Here is a 19,827-nt window from a genome sequence, read left to right as displayed (position 1 = left end):
CCAGGATTTTCTCTTGTTCCCTTCTTAAATAGAGGTACATTGCCACTCGCCAGTCCTCTGAGACCTCGCATTTGGCTAGAGAGGACATGCCTAGTAATTTCATCTCTTGCCCTCTTCAATAACCCGAGGTAAATCCCATCAGGCCCTGTGGACTTACTCACCTTAATACTCATTAGGAGGCCCAACACTTCCTTCAAAGCACCCCAGTGTGTGGTGAAAACTTCCCAGTGGATTATCCGCACCCAATTGCCCACCACTGAGAACATCTGCCATAAACGCTGCCTGGGCAGGGCGAAAAGCATTATCAAGGATGCATCTCACCCTAACCATGGACTTTTTACTCTCCTCCCATCCGGTAGGCGCTACAGGGGCCTCCGCTCCCGCACCAACAGGCACAGGAAGAGCCTCTTCCCTGAGGCTGTGATCTTGCTGAACCTCACATCACAGTGCTAAGCAGTATTGCACCCATATTATACTGTCTCAGTACTTTAAAATTTGTGTGCTGTAGCACTTACTTTCAGTTCGCAGTTATTTTGTAAATAACACTATTCTTTGCATTTCTGGTCAGATACTAACTGCATTTCAATAGCTTTGTATCTGTACTCAGCACAATGACAATAGAGCTGAATCTAATCAAATCTAATCTAAATCTAAACATTCTAATGTACTTATACACTCAGCTCTGATATTCAACTAAAAACTTATACTGGAGAAAAGATAATCCTGTGGGAATGACTTTGCAACAGTGAAATACAACATCTAACAAGCCACATTGGGCTTGAATGTGATACAACAAAGAAGGGCCCGCATTGTGCAGTTGAGGTTGGCTAAGACAACTACAACTTGATTGGCGATCCAACTACCAGTTGCAAGCCACATACCCTGCTGTAGAGTTAACTGAAAGCAAATTAAGCAAGGTACTGGATTATGCCACAGCAGTGCTCAAAGATGCACTGGCAAACTCAAACATATCAAGGGTAAAACAGTTTTAAATGAAAATACCACACCCAAGTTTTACAAAGCCCTTCAGGTTCCGTATACCATGCCAGATAAAGTAGCCAGTGAGCTAGATCAGAAGGAGGCTGAAGGAATTCCTTCCAAGGTTGAGTGGAGCCTATGGGCAATATGAGTGGTCCCACTAGCCAGTGGCAGCTTCTGCAGGGATTTTAAGGTCACCACCAACTCAGTAATGAAAGTAGATCAATACCCTCTGCCCAGGATAGAGGATAGTTTTGCAAGCCTTTTTGGAGGGAAATACTTCAGCAGAGAGGATTTAGCTGAGGCCTACCAAGAGATGGAGATGAAAGAAGAGTCCAAAGTGTTTCTCACAATAAACATTGTCAAAGGGCTTTATCATTTTGATAGGTCTACTTTTGGAGCTGCAAATGCACCTGCACTCTGGCAGAAAGCTATGGACCAGGTGTTGCAGGACTGCCTGGGCACTCAGTGTTACCTGGATGATATCATTGTTACTGGTGAGGACGAGAAAGGAACACCTCCAAATTCTCATGACAGTGTTAAGAAGTTTAAAAGATTGTGATCTCAGAGTACTACTTCCAAAACATAACAATTTGTCTTCAATGAAATAAATTAGATTCAACTTTATTGTCATTGTGCCAAGTACAGATACAAAGCTAATGAAATGCAGTTAGCATCTAACCAGAAATGCAAACAATAGTGTTATTTACAAAATAACTGTGAATAAATAGTAAATGCTACAGCACACAGATATAAAAGTACTGAGACAGTACAATATGGGTACAATACTGCTTAGCACTGTGATGTGAGGTTCAGCAGGGTCACAGCCTCAGGGAAGAAGCTCTTCCTGTGCTTGCTGCTGCGGGAGCGGAGGCTCCTGTAGCGCTTACCGGATGGGAGGAGAGTAAAAAGTCCATGGTTAGGGTGAGATGCATCCTTGATAATGCTTGTCGCCCTGCTCAGGCAGCGTTTACGGTAGATGTTCTCAATGGTGGGCAATTGGGTGCTGATAATCCGCTGGGCAGTTTTCACCACACGCTGGAGTGCTTTGCAGTCCGATACGGGACAATTGCCATACCACACTGAGATGCAGTTGGTGAGTATGCTCTCAATAGTACAGCGGTAAAAGTCCGTCAGTATCCTGAGACAGAGGTGAGCTTTCTTGATGCTCCGCAGGAAATAAAGACGCCGTTGCGCCTTTTTGATCAGGATGGAGGGGTTTAGGGACCAGGTGAGGTGCTCAGAAATGTGGACACCAAGGAATTTGAAGCTTGATACACACTCCACTACAGCTCCGTTGATGTAGATATAATTAACTTACTCAACAGATATACTGTAGATCATAGTAAGAATGCCAACTACTCAACTTGATGCTATTAAATCTCACAGCTGTTAATACATTTTAAAAGGCCACTACTTAAGGCATACACTTAAGCATTCGTGAAACGTTTTGGGATTTCTACGCCTATTATGGAGGCATTTCTCAGAATTACTCGTTGATGGAGTACTAATCACTAATTATTTTAATATATCTGCTGGTACACAGCACTGTGTGTTACTGTCTGTGTCAAGGGACAGAATGTTTTGTGAAACATGGACATTATTCCTCATAGCCTGGGATAGATTTTCAACCTTACTCATTAAAAAGCTTTTATTAAGCAAAATTTTAAAGGGTTTGAGGATTGAAAAATTAGCTATAAAGATATGATGATTTGGTTTTTGGTAACAATTCAGCGGTTCTAAAGATTGTTTGACTATTCTTATCTATAAATAATTTTGGCAATGTTATGAAAAAAAGTTTACGCCCAACATAATCATCTGAATGGTCCATTACTGTATTCAGTCACGTTAGCATGGATTTTAGAATAATCATAACTGCCAGTACTGAATATATATCTAATTATTATAAGCTTTTCTATTGGATGTATCAGAAACTGAGCTCACATAGAACTCGGCTGCAAAAGCTCAGCTCTGGTCAGTTTTGTTTTTAAAATGATCCTTGGGCTTTGGTTCAAAGTTCAAAGTTATTTTTTTTTAAATCAGAGTACATTCATGTCACCACATACAGCCCTGAGATTCCTTTTCTGTAAGCATACTTAGCAAATCTATAGAACATTAACTGTAAACCGTAAACATCAGGCACTGTAACCTGTAATTGCAAATACACATAAATAGCAATAAAAATGAGCATGAAATAACAATGTAAGGAAGAGCCCTTAATTGAGTCCTAAAATGAGTATAGCTATCCTCTTTTGTTCAAAGGTTGAGGGGTAGTAACAGTTCTTGAACTTGGTGGTGCGAGTCCTGAGGCACCTGTACCTTCTTCCTGATGGCAGCAGTGAGAAAAAGCATGGCTTGGGTGGTGAGGATCTTTGATGATGGATGCTGCTTTTCCATGGCAACAATTCATGTAGATGTGCTCAATTGCTGGGAAGGCTTTACCCATGATATACTGGGCCGAATCCACTGCCTGTTGTAGGAGTTTCCACTCAAAGGGTTTGGTGTTCCAATTCAGGTCATAATGCAACCAGTCAGCACACTTTCCACCACACATCTATAGAAGTTGAATTGGGGTTCCGGTGATGTCATCATTCAGAATGGCAACTTAAATCAATAGCTCCTCTGGAAAAACGCATACTTTCCCTGTTAATCCATCAAATATAGGATCTTTCCAAAATATCTGAATTGATAAGGGGGGGGGGGGCAAGAATGGGGAAAAAGAATGGAGATAAAAAAAGCATCACTGCGGAGCCTATGGAAGAGAGAGGTACAGCGCGTGGCTCTCCCACACGTGTGCGTGGCGGCAAGGCTGACGCTGGGCCTCGTTCAGGCGAAGCGGCAAATATGATAAGGATTCTGGAAGAGATAAGGGAAGTCCAAAAAGATAGCAACTAAATGATATAAAGTCAGAGCTTGCCAACGTCAATCAGAAAATAGCGATGGCAGAGACTCAAATTGAGAAGGTGGAAGATCGCATACAAAACATGGAACAGATACTAAGTAAGACGATAAAAATATTAAATCAACAGGAAGGTAAATTGCTTGACCAGGAGAGAAGATTGCAACAGAAAAATATCAGGATTTATAATGTTCCGAAGGAGTGGAGGGATTGTTGATGATAGACTTTGTAGAAAAGCTGCTGCGGGAAGCACTGGAGACTCCCCCGACTATGGAGATTGAAACTGAGAGGGCGCATCGCTCGCTCGTCCCGCGGCCCCCCGGAGACAGAGAAAGTAAGCTGCGCTCAATAGTACTTTGATTCAAGAGCAAGGCGGAGATTCTACGAAGGGCCTGGGGTAAGAAGAGGGTTTTTTGGAACGGGAGGTTAATATACTTTGATCATGATTACCCCCCCCCCCCCCAAGCGGTCCTACAGAGACGGAAGGAATATTGCGAAGCAAAATGAATATTAAAGCAAGAAAAGATTAAATTCCAAACCCCGTACCCTGCTAAACTGAGGGTATTTTACCAAGAAGGGATACAACTATATCAGACGGTGGAAGAGGCAACCACAGACATGAAGAACAGAGGACTGTCCATTAGCATGGTCAAACCAAGGGAAAGTCTGGCTGAGCAGTTATCCCGTTCTGCTTGGGAAATAGTAAGAGAACCTAGAAAGCAGGGGACAGGAACAGGACGAGAGAAGGATATTAGGAAGAGACTGTGAGTTCTCCGAGCACAGCCCTCACCTCCTCCAGAAGAGCCATAAGGTTTGGCTAACTTTAAAAGTGCTGATAAACTAAACGGAAGCAAAAATAGACGGTGATATACCTATCTCGAGAAATACGCATTATAATGTGGACTTTATATTACTCAATTTTTTTAAATTCATTCATTCAGTCCTTTTTCTCCACCTAAATGAGAATATACACATGGGAGTAATATACAGGGAAATCATTTCTGTGTAATGGACATAGATTTTTTAAACTTATTTTTATAGGTACTGCAGCAGGGGCCCTCAACTCACAGGTAGGAGGGACTATCCCCCACGGCTAGACTTTTCTTCCAGTCCAACCCAGGGTCATCTAGAGACCCCAGCCTTGGAATCACACCTTTGTTACCTTTTTTTTTTATTATTCCCGTTTCTTGGCTCTTATTTGTTCAGGGAGTAGATTGATTAAGTTATATTCTGCAGATTTCAATGATATACTAACAGATGAATACACATGGCTAAGGACAAAGTAAATTTCATTTCTTTTAATGTCAGTGGGCTGTTAAATCCAGTTAAGTGCAGTAAAATTCTATCAAAAAATGAAAAAGGAACAAGCTCATGCAGTATATTTACAGGAAACTCACTTAGGTGATAATGAGCATGGAAAATTAAAGAGAATGGGCTTCACTAATTTGTTTTTCTGCTCATATAAATCAGGACATTGAAGAGGAGTTGCTATTCTCATCTCAAGCAAGCTAAATTTTGAAAAGTATTCAAAATGGGAGATAAGGAGGGCAGATATATTCTGGTAAGGGGGAATATAGATGGAAATCCAGTTACTTTATTGAGTATATACGCACCCCCAGGAAGTGATTAGTTTCTTCCAGAAAATTACTAATATTATGGTAACGGAAACAGAAGGTCTCTGGATATGTGGGGGAGACTTAAATTTACAATTACAACCAAAGTTAGACTCTTCAAATAGAAAAACTTATGAAACAATGTCCTTACATAAGAAAGTTAACACTCTTTTTGAGGATGTTGGTCTAATTGATATATGGAAGGACCTTTTCCCCGACAGAAGGGATTACACTCATTATTCTCTCCCCCCCCCCCACCCATTCCGTATATACAAGAATAGACTATTTCATAACGTTTGGAAAAGATAGAGACAAAATAATCACCTGTGGAATTGGGACAATAGATGTAAGTGACCATGCACCTACATATTTATCTGTTGATTTTGACCTACAACCAAAGAATACTATTTGGGAACTAAATTCAAGTCTACTCAATGATCCCTATTTTAAGGAACAAATTAAAAAAGAAATTGGTCTTTACTTAAAATTCAATGATAATGGAGAGGTTTCACCTCCCATTCTATGGGATACTCTGAAGGCTGTCTTAAGAGGGAAAATTATAGTGATATCTTCATATAAGAAAAAAAAATAAGGAATAAAACATTAGAGGAATTACAAAATAAGCTGAAAGAACTAGGAAAAAAAAACACAAATTGAGTTTGGCACAGGATACACTAGAGGAAATTTTAAAAATTAGGAATGAAATTAATAGTTTGGCTACACAAATTAGAAAAAATTTAATGCTCCTGAAACAGAGACACTATGAAAATGGATCTAAATCTACGAAAATACTGGCATGGAAACTGAAAAAAAGATAGCAGAAAATACAATTCATAGAATTAGGAATCCAAGAACAAAAGTGATAAAAAAAAATAAGCTAAGTGAAATTCAAGAAGCCTTTGAAATGTTTTACAAAACTCTATATTCTGAAGTTCCAGTGGGAAGCATAACCCAAACTGACACCTTCCTGAATTCTTTAGAGTTCCCCGCTTTAAGCAAAGAACAAAATAGAACGATGACTGCTGACATAACTGAAGCTGAACTAAAAACTGCAATTAGTAGGCTTAAATTAAGCAAGTCACCAGGATCAGATGGATATACGGCAGAGTGGTATAAAGAGTTTAGAAGTGAGTTAATTCCTGTTTCACTCCCCACACTGAACTGGGCCCTAAGAAAGGTGCAAATGCCACCCAGCTGGAAGGAGGCGATAATCTCAGCTGTACCGAAAGAAGGCAAGGATAAAATGGAATGTGGGTCATTTAGACCAATATCTGTTCTTAATGTGGATTATAGAATATTTGCCTCCATCATGGCCAAACAATTGGAAGAGTTTCTACCCACACTGATACATAGTGATCAGACAGGTTTTATACAACAATGCCAAACACAAGACAATATACGAAGGACACTTCACATTATGGATCATATAAAAACATGAAATTGAAGCAATAGTGATAAACGTGGACGCTGAAAAGGCATTTGATTCGGTTAATTGGAGTTTTCTTTACAGAGTTTTACATAGATTTGGTCTACATGACACAATTATTAAAACTATGCAGGCATTATACGACAATCCTACTGCCAGGATTAAAATCAATGGATATTTATCTAATAGTTTTGCCCAGGAGGGGGGCACGAGACAGGGTTGTGCATGGTCACCGCTACTCTTCGCATTATATCTTGAACCATTAGCTCAGTACATCAGACAATGTGAAGATATCAGGGGAATTGCTATTGAAGGGATGGGGCATGGATTGGCCTGTTACGCAGATGACATTTTGATCTGTCTAGGGCAACCAACATGCTCTTTACCTGAATTGATGCAATCCTTTGAACAGTATGGCCAACTGTTGGGATACAGGGTCAACGTGGATAAAACCCAACTACTTTCATGTAACTATAGCCCGCCAAGAGAAATTGAAAGTAGATATTCTTGGGCATGGCAAGCAGAGTCCATCAAATATTTGGGCATCATTATGCCAAAAGATTTGTTAAAATTATCAGAATGCAATTATCAGCCTATATATAAAAAAATTAAGGAAGATATAATAAGATGGAACCTAATTCCTTTTCCTGGTCTCAGTTCAAGGATTGAATCTATTAAAATGAATATAATGCCCAGACTACTATATCTCTTTCAGACCCTACTAATAGAGATTAATCAAAATCAATTCAATGAATGGAACAAGATGCTATCAAGATATATATAGCAAGGTAAAAGGCCTAGGGTTCATCTCAAAACTTTGCAATTAGCCAAGGAAAAGGGGGGGATGGGGCCTACCTTCTCTTAGAGATTATTATTTTGCAGCACAGTTGAGAGCCGTGATATGCTGGTGCAACCCATCATATGACGCTCAATGGAAAAACATTGAGGAGAGGGTACTTTCCATCCCCATAAAGGCAATTTTGGCTGATAACAACCTACAAAGTTACATAAATAATATTGTCAACCCGTGGGTGAAATGGACTCTTAAAATATGGAAAACTATTATAAAAGAATATAAACTAGAGAGAGACATTGTAATTCTTAAATGGTATGCATATGACTCGAATTTTACACCGAATAAGCTGGATGCTAGATTTAAGGACTGGACAGCTAAAGGGATAACAGCTATTTGCAATTTAATGAAAGAAGGAACACTGTTCAGTTTTGAAATGCTCAAAGAGAAACACTTATTAGAAAAGCACGACTTCTACCGGTATTTACAGGTGCAACAGTATGTTAATAGGACAGTTAAAAATGTAACCAAGGCAAGCACATGTCTGATAGAGCTATTTAGAAAAGCACATAATTCAGACAATGGTAGTAGAATTATTTCAAGCGTGTATAAGGGTTTGTCAAATCTCAAAACACATTCGACTTCATATATTAAAACAAAATGGGAGAAGGAAGGAGGGATAATAATATCTGAGGAAGACTGGACAATAATATGGAGGTATCAATGGAAGTGTACCAGTTCACAGAAATGGAGGGAGTTCGGGTGGAAAACCTTGATAAGATATTTTATTACACCCTCTCAGAAATCCCATTACGATAGTAACCCCCCTGTTTGCTGCAGAAATTGTGGAAATCAAAATGCAAACCATTATCATATTTTCTGGGAATGTCACGTTATCAAAGACTGTTGGAGTGGGATATATAATGCCCTACAAGACATCTTTAAATGTGAAATACCCTTAGAGAGTAAGACCATATATTTTGGGTATATACCTCAAGAATGGTTGAAAAGAGATAAATATTTAATGAATGTACTGCTGGTGGCTGGTAAAAAGACTCTTACCAGGAAATGGTTATCATAGGAGAGCCCAACTTTAAATGTATGGATGGAAATTACAATGGACATTTACAAAATGGAGAAGATAACAGCATCTGTTAATCATAAGTTGGTACAATTTTATTCATACTGGAAAAAATGGTTTATCTACATAACACCTCATAGGCCTGATTTGGTTCTCACAAGTCAATGAATATGTTGTAAAAAAAAAGATCACTCCCTACTCTGTACGTAGTTTTCTTCTTTCGATTGTTCTTTCTTTCCTCTCTTTCTATAAGTGTATACCTCAGATAAATATTATGTGGAGATTTGTGACAAATATGATTATATGTAATATATATGTACAGTATCTGAAATACATCTTATGGAAATGTTTGTTTGATGATGAAATTCAATAAAAAATAAGTTACAAAAAAAAGTTGAATTGGGTTGGGTAGAATTCTGTCTTTATAAATATGACCTCCAAGAACAAGATCTTTAAGACCAAATTTATAAGGTCATGTCATCTGTTCATAGCTTGTTCAGTTTTATTTTATACTATCTGAGTCAGAGATGGGAAGGTTGACACTAATGTAAAGACAACACGGATAATAGCTGACGTTATGTATGTAAACCAGTTCACTGACTGTTGTGACACTAAGTATCCCTGTGAATAATCTGCTGAAATGCATGCATCATTTACTTCTGCAACTCTAGTTCCAAGAACAACAGGGGAAAAAAAGGCAACACATTATGATTCTTAACATAACAAGTTTCAAAACACAACACCAACTAGCTCTTTCCTAACAGATTGCTTCCCCTGTGTAGCCTATTCTAAGTACAGGCCTTTTCATTCAGGAGTATCTTACTCATTATGGGTCTCCATTCACCAACTGAATGACCTGTTGCTAGTTCTCGAATCTTCTAAACCCGAAACAAAGGGACTCTTCTCAGGGTTTGGAAATTGATGTGCACAACACTGGTTAGTCAGTCCACTACTGCCAACAGAGTTGTACTTTGTGCTTCTATGACCTTGCCCACTTCTTTGTTGAAATTCCAGTGAGTTTCCACTAATGTCCAGAATTAAATCCAAAGTACCGTTAACACTGTAGACTTCAAAAGCCCATTTGTTGGAATTTCAGATTTCAGAGTCTGATATTGGATGTGATGTTTCCCATATGTCTAACGGATCAAAGTGTAGAGGTTCTGAAATCAGCGCTGAAAACTCAGTCCAACATCCTCAGTATCTCCTCTCACCCAGAACATGGATAGCACTCCCTTCACCTCACTGGTCTTCTCAGCAACCTCCATTTTCAGTGCATCATCTCACATAATTTCTAAAACCCCCAAATACTGTATGTACTGGACACAACTTTGCCTCTTCATCTCTTCCAACATACCCATGGGACCATTCCATCTGGGATGCTCAGATGCACTATTTCATCTCCACCACGTGTCCCTTTACCAGGATATCCACAGGATATGAAGTACCCACCCCTTTTCCCCCTTCTCTACTGACCAGTACCACACACATCCTTGTAGAAGCAGCAAAAGAAAGTTCTCCCTACACCTTCCACTCTCTCTCTATGGATGTCATCTCACCTACTGTAATACCTCTATAAAACTTTCTGTTCTCTCCTGCAACCAGCTCAGAAGTTTGCTAGGCATTAAGTGTGATTCTGCCAAATAGCCTTTGGACAATGCAAGAATTTTTTGCTGCTATGTTAAGTTAAAGTAAAGTAGTTGTTTCCACAAAAAAATTGGCCATCTTTCCAAAGACCTTAGATACATTTCAATTGATGAACTCTTCTCTGACTCTTTTTCAGCAAGAGGACATTGTATTCTAACAGCTTGATCAAGACATTGCGCAAAGAACAAATTATAATCTGAATTTTATAAATGAGATACACTGCCTATAATAAACAATATTCAACCCCCTTGGAAATTTAATGTTTTATTGTTTTACAACATTGATTCACAATGGATTTAATTTGTTTTTTTAAACACTGATCATCAGAAAAGGTCTTTCATGTCAAAGTGAAAACAGACCTCTACAAAGTAACCTAAATTAATTACAAATAAAAATTACTAAATAATTGATTGCATAAGTAATTACTTTCCATAGGCACTGTAGATATTAATCCTAGCACATCTTCAGTACTTCTCCTGCATTACATTGTGGATCTTTGATGATTCATAAGGTATATTCCGTAGGTTCTGCTGCTTAATAGCCTGGAGCTTAAAAATTTCCATAATACATAAAATGCTACAAACTGCTTCGGTCTAATTGCATCACATTGCCCAAATTTATGTTGCCAAATATGCACTCTTTTGCTTGCCATATCCCAAATGGCTTGTGGATCCCTTTCTTTGCTTCAAAGTTCAAATGGCATTACTACATCCAAAGTTTCAGATCATTCTTGTTGCTTTCAATCAGATCACTGATATTTAATTTAAATTTGTTCAAGTATCCACAAATCTTTTGCCAGCCTCTAAGAATATAGACCTCAGTACAGGAGTTAATGTTTCTTAATTAATCTCCACTTCTTCCACATCTACATGCAAGGATATTAGTAATGATGATACTTTTCGCAAAGGTCCAACTCTAACTTCAACTTCTGTACGTTCATTAACTAGCATTAACTCTACTGTACTGGTTACCAACCATTTTTAGTGGCAAGAACTGATGCAGAATATTCACATCAAACAGCAGCTATAGCTTGCAACTCCACCCATACCTGCTATCCTATCCTCAGAACACAAAAGTTTCAAACCTTTCTATATTATTGTTCTCTTAGCCAACATGACTGAAAACTTTCTGTCCATGGTTAAATACAATTATCGCTTGCTGCTTGGCTAAAATTGACCTGTTTGCTTTTTTTGCCATCTGCCATTCTTTTACTATAAGGAACACTGCCTTTTTGAATAAGAATGATTTTGAAAATTTCCCATTCTCATCACTGATGCTACTATCCTCTTTCACCATGTACTACCTTTTAGTCAACCATATTCATATATTTGAGGCCTATTTCCAACATACAATATTTAGATAGTGTTCAGTCACTTAGCTTAAGCACTGCTGAAATTGCCATTTGGCTGTTTTTCTAGGAGAGTGATGATCTCAAAAGGAACACACATCAGTCCTCATTGAGGGGTCAGCAGCGAAAAGAATGAACAGCTTTGTGTTCCTGAGTGTCAACATCTCAGGGGATCTATCCTGGGCAACACATCGATACAATCACAAAGAAAGTACACCAGTGACTCTATTTTTGTTAGGAGTTTGAGGAGATTTGGTATGTCACCAAAGACGCTTGTAATTTCTATAGATGTACTGTGGAAACCATTCTGACTGGGTGCACCACTGTCTGGTATAGAGGCTCCAAGGTACAAGATTCCAAGAGATTGTGGAAATGTACTTTATTTGGTATTACCAAAATGGCATTTCTTGTCTGTAACAAAATGGAACCTGTATTGTACCATAGTGTTTTGCTGATAGTGTTCATGCAACATTATGTCGATGGACCTCGAGTATATGAGAAACTGCAGAAAGACAAGTAGATTCAGTTACTGGAAGAATGCCAAGAGCACTAATTAAACACACTAACAGAATGCACCCTGTCCTTGAACTGGCACAGGTAGGTAACACTTGTGTATAAAAGAGTGATGATGCTGTCTGCTTTTTCAGAGCTATCTCCAGTTCTTGTGCGGCGACGGCCTTCCATTGCAGCAAGTAAACTAAAGATGCTTATGATTGATCCACCCTGGGTTAATTATTGTTTGTTGTAAGACGTGAAAAGGTGCACAACAGGCTGCAGAGGACGGTAGGCTCAACCAAGAGCATCACAGACACAACCCTCCTCACCTCAAGGACTTCTTCAAAGTGCGTGCCTCAAGAGGTCAGCTCCCACACACCATCAGGAGCATGCCCTCTCCTCTTTACCATCAGGTACAGGAGCCTGATGACCTACATTCAACAACTTAGAAACAGCTTCTCCCCCTCCACCATCAGATTTCTGAATGGTCCATAAGTTCATGAACATCGCTCGTTACTCTTCCTTTTGCACAATGTATTTATTTTGTAATTAATAGTAAGTTTTATGTCTTCTGCACTGTACTGGACACAAAACAATACATTTTATGACATACAAGGCAGTGACAATAAAACTAATTCTGATTCTGTTGATAATTCTGTGGGGTTATAATGTGCCATAGGACTTGGCACTGAATCCATATTCAACATTGCACAATTGAAACTTTAGTCACTACTGAAATGACTATTATTTGGGTATTGAAGCAACACACATCAAAGTTGCTAGTGAGCGCAGCAGGCCAGGCAGCATCTCCAGGAAGAGGTACAGTCGATGTTTCGGGCCGAGACCCTTCATCAGGACTAACTGAAAGAAGAACTAGTAAGAGATTTGCTCTTCCTTCAGTTAGTCCTGACGAAGAGTCTCGGCCCAAAACGTCGACTGTACCTCTTCCTACAGATGCTGCCTGGCCTGCTGCGTTCACCAGCAACTTTGATGTGTGTTGCTTGAATTTCCAGCATCTGCAGAATTCCTCGTGTTTACATTATTTGGGTATTGTGTGGTTTTCTATTTTCTTGTAAGGTTATCTCAGCCAACTGGACAAGCACTTACTGTTGATCAAACAGTATGAAGCTCCATACCATATCACAATGACACTAATGAGCACAGGGAAGGGGAGGAACTTTGCAAAATAATTGCAATATTGTTGATAAACAACAAAGAACAAACACCTCCAGCTTTAACACAATATTTTTGACATTTTTGGAAATCAATGTGAGCCACGCAGCAGACTGCTTACAGGAAACAAAATAAATTATAATAAAAATGTTAACAGATTACCTGCAAGTCTGGTAGAAACTTCCACATAAGACTGAAAAAATACCATCGATACGGCATCCCCTACAATAATAAGATACATTAATAATTATAATGCAAAAGCTCTGCTTGCTAAAATATCATCCAGACTGTGGGCTCTCATTTAGTGGTGGAATCCATGTGGGAAACAAAATTTCAGTCACTCTCACAATGATTGCTTTCCCAGCCCTAGAAAAAACACTGGTCTTCACACTCCATTTCATTCTCTCTCCCCAGCCGCTCACAGTTCACTCTCCCCAACCACCCACCACCACCCCCCCAAACTCCCCACACTGAATTCTCAATTCAGTTCCCCTCTGAACTTCTACAATAAGGCCAATGTCATGGAGTCAAAAAATTTCTCTCCACCTACTGCAAGTGTTTCCCCAGCGGCACTGGAATAGTTGGAAACCCAAGACACTGAATCACTCAAGCTATCATTTAGCAAACTAATGAGTCCTATGGTCCATTTGAGAAGAATTTCTGGCAAGTTAAGAAACTCTATGACAAAAATTATATGCCAAGAAAATTAATTAGATTGCAAGTACATATGGATTACAGGCACAAGAGGTCAGAAATTAATTTGGCTACAACTCTACTCATTTTAAAAGAAAACTGGTCAGTTCTCTTGGATAAACAGCTTAAAATCAAAACTTTCATTTGTTTTAAAAGCGCACTTCATGGATTTAATTTAATTTTCCAACACAATTCTACAGTTGCATCTAGCTGGTCAAATTCCAACCAGTCAAATACCTTTACTTACATTGCCAATTTCTGGGTGAATGCATCTGCCAAGAAAGATTTGTATATATAATTGTGTATCAGCATGGAGGTCACTCCCAAAAATAACAGACATTGAGAAAACAAGGAGAATCTTGATTCGCAACTTTAAGACAAGGTAGATTCCAAAAATATCCCTAGGCAGTTCAGTGGACCTTTGTAAACTTTTTAAACTACGTTTTACACCAGACCAGACATAATCCATGAAGTACAATAGGGCAAGAGTTCCAAAAAAAGGTCACTCATGTATTAGCTCAAGACCCACTGCTAGCTTAGTAATCACGTGAACAGAAATTATAATTTGCTAACTGCAATCTTGCACTGTACAGACACAAAATAATCACAACCAGAAAGGTTACAGAAATGGAAACAATTTCAGTCTTTGCTTTGAAGGAACCACAAAATCTTCACAGTTCATGTACAGTTCACCAATTTAAGAGTCAACAGATCCCAGCAGTTGGTAAGCATCTGGTGTACAGTGCACTTTTGCAATGGTTTGCAGTTTTTTGTTACAGTTTTGTTTCCAGTATTGCCTCCTACTGTAAAGTCCAGATTTCCAGCAGATATACATGAGCATATAATGACTTCAAACATACAAATCAGAGAGCCTCTTTCTGCAGAGATTTAATATGCATCAGTGGTCCTGCTGTTGGATACACAAGAAGGAATATGTTTCTGCTGTATGATATTTCAATGTATCTGTGAGGTTTTCCTTATGGTTCTAAGTAGTAAAGCCAGAGCCTAATACATCAGCAAATCGGAGACCAGCTGTACTATCCAGATGGAGGTTAATTACAGCCCTAAAATTTGTCATGCTGCAGCTGGATTGAGGTGAAGGGGCAGAATAGGGAAACGGGAGAAAAAATATGATCCATTCTTTTAATTGCCATTCAGTGCTGATACTAAATAGTATACGTGTGGCATTCAGTTGCACATCATTCTTATGTGGCTGAGGAACTAAAGGAAATGTTTAATGGGTGAAGAATGAATTTGGAAAATAATAAAATTGTTCAAAAACATATGTTGTACTGTATTTATAGAACCCCAATAAACGTCAAATGATGGACAATGATTGACAGTGTAGTTCACTGTGAGTGTACAGAGGTCATAACAGGCCTGCTTTTTTCATTGTTTACCACCAGGGATTAAGCCAAATGTAGCCAGGGGTAATATTACACTCCATGCCTCAATAATCATCACTCAGGGCACTTTCTGTTTCTACAGAACTCCAGACTAGGGAGAAAAAGAGTAACCTGTGACTGAAGAGGATTAAGGAGTTAAGAAATGCAGATGCTTATGGATTAGTACAGCGACAAATAATCAGGGTGTGACCATAGCCAGAAGAAAGAAAAGGGTACAGGAAGGGAAAGAGACAAAGAGAGGTATGCAAGTTTCTTCAGCACATTAACCCTAAATAAACAGGCAGCAGGGACTGAGTGTCATTAGCTTAATTAGTTTAGCACAACATTGTGAGCACAAGGGCCTGTCCTCTGCTATATAAACAAGACAAAGAGTTTGACTCAACACACCACAACAAAAGTAGTACAGATGTTGATTTTTGTAGGCTAAAAAAGAACACTAATTCTAAGTGAATCTTATCTGTGCATGGAGCCAAAAGAGATAAGGGAGATCTTAAATGGATATTTTGTATCTGTATTTACTCAGGAGACAAATGCAGAGTCTATTGAACTAAGGCAAAATGGCCATGAGGTCACAGAGCATATACAAATTGCAGAGGAGGTGCTTGCTGTCTTGAGGCAAATGAGGGTGGATAAATCTCCAAGGCCTGACAAGGTGTCCTGTTGGATCTTGTGGGAGGTTGGTGCAGAAATTGCAGGGGTATTTAAAATGTCCTTAGCCACAGGTGAGGTGCTGGAGGATTGAAAGCACAGTGCCTATATAAAAAAAATACTCACCCCCTCCCCCAGGAAGTTTTCATTTTTTATTGTTTTACAACACTGAATCACAGGAACTTTCCTTTTTGACAACGATCAACAGAAAAAGACTCTTACATGTCAAAGCAAAAACAGATCTCTACCAAGTGATCTAAATTAATTACAAATATAAAAATATTGATTGCATAAGTATTCAACCCCCTCCCCCTTAATACGACACACCAAATCATCACTGGTGCAGCCAATTGGTTTTAAAAGTCACATAATTAGTTAAATGGAGATCACCATGTGCAGTCAAGTTTCAATTCCCAGTTTCTGTCCCTTAGTGTTCTTTTGACTCTATACTTCTCCAAGAGCTTTCATGAAAAATGGAAGAATTGCAGTATAGTTTTTTCCATAGAAGCTAACTTAAAGAATAATTAACTTATTAATTCATCTCAAATTAGTGATAAGAAACTCTTCCCAATATACTTTTTGCTTTATAGAATGTATGATGTTCCTAAATTATCAATGTTAAATGTCACAAGTGATAATGATAATATCTTAAGGTGTTAGTTCATCTTAATTTTGTACATGACATTTTGAATAAATAGCTACTGCAACTAAAACCAATCTTATTAGAATTCACTATAAATAACACATTTTTAAATGGCATGTGTATTTTGTTTGGTACTGTGACTAAGTTGAACACAACTTTAAGTATTAAAATATATTTCATGTGCAGAAAATACCCAAGATTGTAGAACCCAAGATTACAATTTTATCTAAAATCTATAAATATTTTATCACACATTGAGTCCTATCACCCCAAATAAATGTAGTCACTGTGTTAGAGTAAACATTATTTGGCAATTAAAGGGATATTTTACTAGTCCATTGGAATGAAAACTGGTGGATTTTAATCTGTGTCCTAATTATGCCAAATATCGAAGCAGATCATAATGCTAAATAGTCTGACAAATCAGCACAAAACACCATAGCCCTGTAACATCCACTCAGGGCTGGTGGTTTACAATCAGCTAATAGTTCACTGATAACCATTTCATTAATCATTGCATAGCGTTGTATGTGATGCAAGAGATAGAGTTGTCATGTTTCAGTGTACCTTCGGTGAAAGTGACCAATGAATGATCTAATCATACTTACTCCGAAGAGCCTCCTTTGCAAATAACATAAAATAATGACCGATGTTCCAAAAAGTAACAAACCCACTTGGTGAACTTAATGAATGGTGGAGGACCAGAAGGCCTACTGCTGCTCCTTTTAATGAAAACCTACCGCATTGCTGGTGGTCTACCAAGCCGTGAGTGAAATAACCCATTTCCATGAAAGGATCTAGACAATTGCAATCCAGCCAAATTAACCAGGTTGGGAAAAATCCAAAAACATGAAAGCACGTTAGTTTAAAGTTGCTTCGAAAGAGTAGGAGCAATGGTAGGACAAAGGGAATATTTTTCACATGGTGAAAACAGAATTGCAATGGTGAAAAGCTGTTGGCTAAGTCATTTAGCTAATGGATTAATAAGGCGCATTGGGGAGAGAGACAGAGGCAGAACAAATGAAATTATAAATGCTGTGAAGTGCAATTGACATCAGTGGGAAATGTATGCTGTATCAATTAGTTAAGTGGAAAAAACAAAAACTTACTTAGAAAAAATTCAAATATATTAACCTATTTTCTAGTTCAGCTGAAGCCTTCACACCTATATCTTCTCATTCCCTTTTGCAATCTTCAGTACTTAGCTAAAAATCCTGCTACCTTATCCTTTTATAATAAAATTCTGCTTCTTCATATATGTACTTACATCAATTACTTACAAGCAGTATAGAAGAGAACTACAACATGGGGAGTTGCCAACAAACTTTGAGGAAAACTTCTGTCTGTTAGTGCTGGAATTAAGTCCATATCACGTTCTCTCCATCTATTCCTGTATATAGCTTCTGCTACTTCGTCATCTTGAATAACTGAAGGGTGGAAAAATAATCATTAGATCCATCAGAGGCATACTGGAAACAAAATACCTCCATGAGTTAAATGGCACCATCTAATTTTCTGAAATAATATAACATCTATCTTGGGTCCACAATTTATAAAAGCATCTGTAAGGTAGGTCCTACTTAAGAGAAAAACACAATTAAAAGTTACTTCCTTCTATCTTCCCCCAACCTCCTACGAATGGAGATACTCCAGAAGAATGTGATAGGACAGAGTAGCAGGTATTCTGATCTTCTAACCTGAGTTGTAAATTTAATCAACAAAGTCTAACACTGAAGGGGCCTTTCTTTTCAAAGCAGAACATTGTATACAAACATTGTATTAAAAATTAATGCTTGAAATCATAGAAAACCTATGTAGCAGGAGTCCATTCAGCCACTTTGCCCATGTCAGTCACAAAAGAAATACCTGGCCAAATCTCACCCTCCAACACTTAGTCTGCACCCCTCCAGATCTCACATCAAAGGTCTTTTTCAATATGATGAAGGTTTCTACCTCTATCACTCATTTGGCAATGGATTACAGTCCCAGACCCAATTCCAGATAAAATTTTCTAATCCTTGCAAAACCCTCCATCCAGTGTAATCACGTCCCTTCCAAGGGTTCGGTGTCCAGAACAATGCGTCAAATAAGCTATGTTCAGTTATTACTTTATGCAGTTTGAGCAAAACTTTTTTGCTCTTTCATTCTGTACTTTATCAAACTAAAATATATCATACACAGTTTTAACCACATTATTGATTGATTGATCCTGCTACTTTTGAGGATCTGTGGACTTGTGTCCTGAAGTCCCTCTGCTCCTAAGCACCATTCAATATCCCCCCTTCTCCCATTTATAGTGTGTTCTCTTTCTGATTTGTACACCCCCAAAAGTATTGCCTCACATTTATCTGGATTAAACGCCATTAACACTTCCTATCCAATTGTCCAACCCATCCACATCTTCCTCCAAACAAAAGCTCTCCAATTGATTGTCAATTGTTCTTTTCCCTTTACTTTTTTCAACAATCTGTGATATGGTGAAAGAGGAAGATTTAAGAGGTTTAATATGTTTGTGCCTTCCAATGTTCCACAGAGGTGCTTCCTAACTACAATATCAGTACCATGGTCCTCTTTTGTGGCGAGTCACAAAGTATTCATTAAGAACTTTATCCACACGCTCTGCCTCTGTAAGCAAGTTAGCTTATTGAACCCTATGTTTTCTTTGGTTATCCTCTTTTCTTTCGTACTCATTTTTGGATTTTCTTTGATTTTACTGCTAGAATTTTTTTCTATATCCTCCCTTTGCTTTCCTATTTTCCTTACTAGATTCATTTTTAATACTTTTTCTACTCTTCCAAGCTTTCTGCTCTACAATGTTTTCACTACCTGATATAAACTTACTCTTTTTTGATATCTTACCCTCTATGCACCATGTTATATCAGAAGCTCTAATTCAGCATTCAACATTTTTCTGAACACCATTAATCTCCTCCCTGAATGCCTCCTCCTCTGGTCTGACCCTGATTTAACTTCAAGTCATATTTCCA

General features: G+C 38.4%; 1 protein-coding gene across 2 annotated transcripts in view; it reads right to left on the bottom strand.

Annotated features, from left to right (window-relative positions):
* txndc16 (thioredoxin domain containing 16) overlaps positions 1–19,827 on the bottom strand; it is a 106,595-nt gene that overhangs the window by 56,246 nt on the left and 30,522 nt on the right. For both annotated transcript variants that reach the window (XM_072268911.1, XM_072268921.1), the window contains exons 12-13: positions 18,121–18,267; positions 13,613–13,672 (exon numbers count right to left, since the gene is read on the bottom strand). In XM_072268911.1, the coding sequence (XP_072125012.1) occupies positions 13,613–13,672; positions 18,121–18,267 (207 nt within the window). The remainder of the gene's footprint in view (positions 1–13,612; positions 13,673–18,120; positions 18,268–19,827) is intronic.

The sequence above is a fragment of the Mobula birostris genome, chromosome 1 (assembly GCF_030028105.1).
Source record: "Mobula birostris isolate sMobBir1 chromosome 1, sMobBir1.hap1, whole genome shotgun sequence".
In the NCBI taxonomy this organism is placed as follows: Eukaryota; Metazoa; Chordata; class Chondrichthyes; order Myliobatiformes; family Myliobatidae; genus Mobula; species Mobula birostris.
Note: the sequence above shows the minus strand (reverse complement) of the source record. Positions and strands in the feature narration are given on the sequence as shown.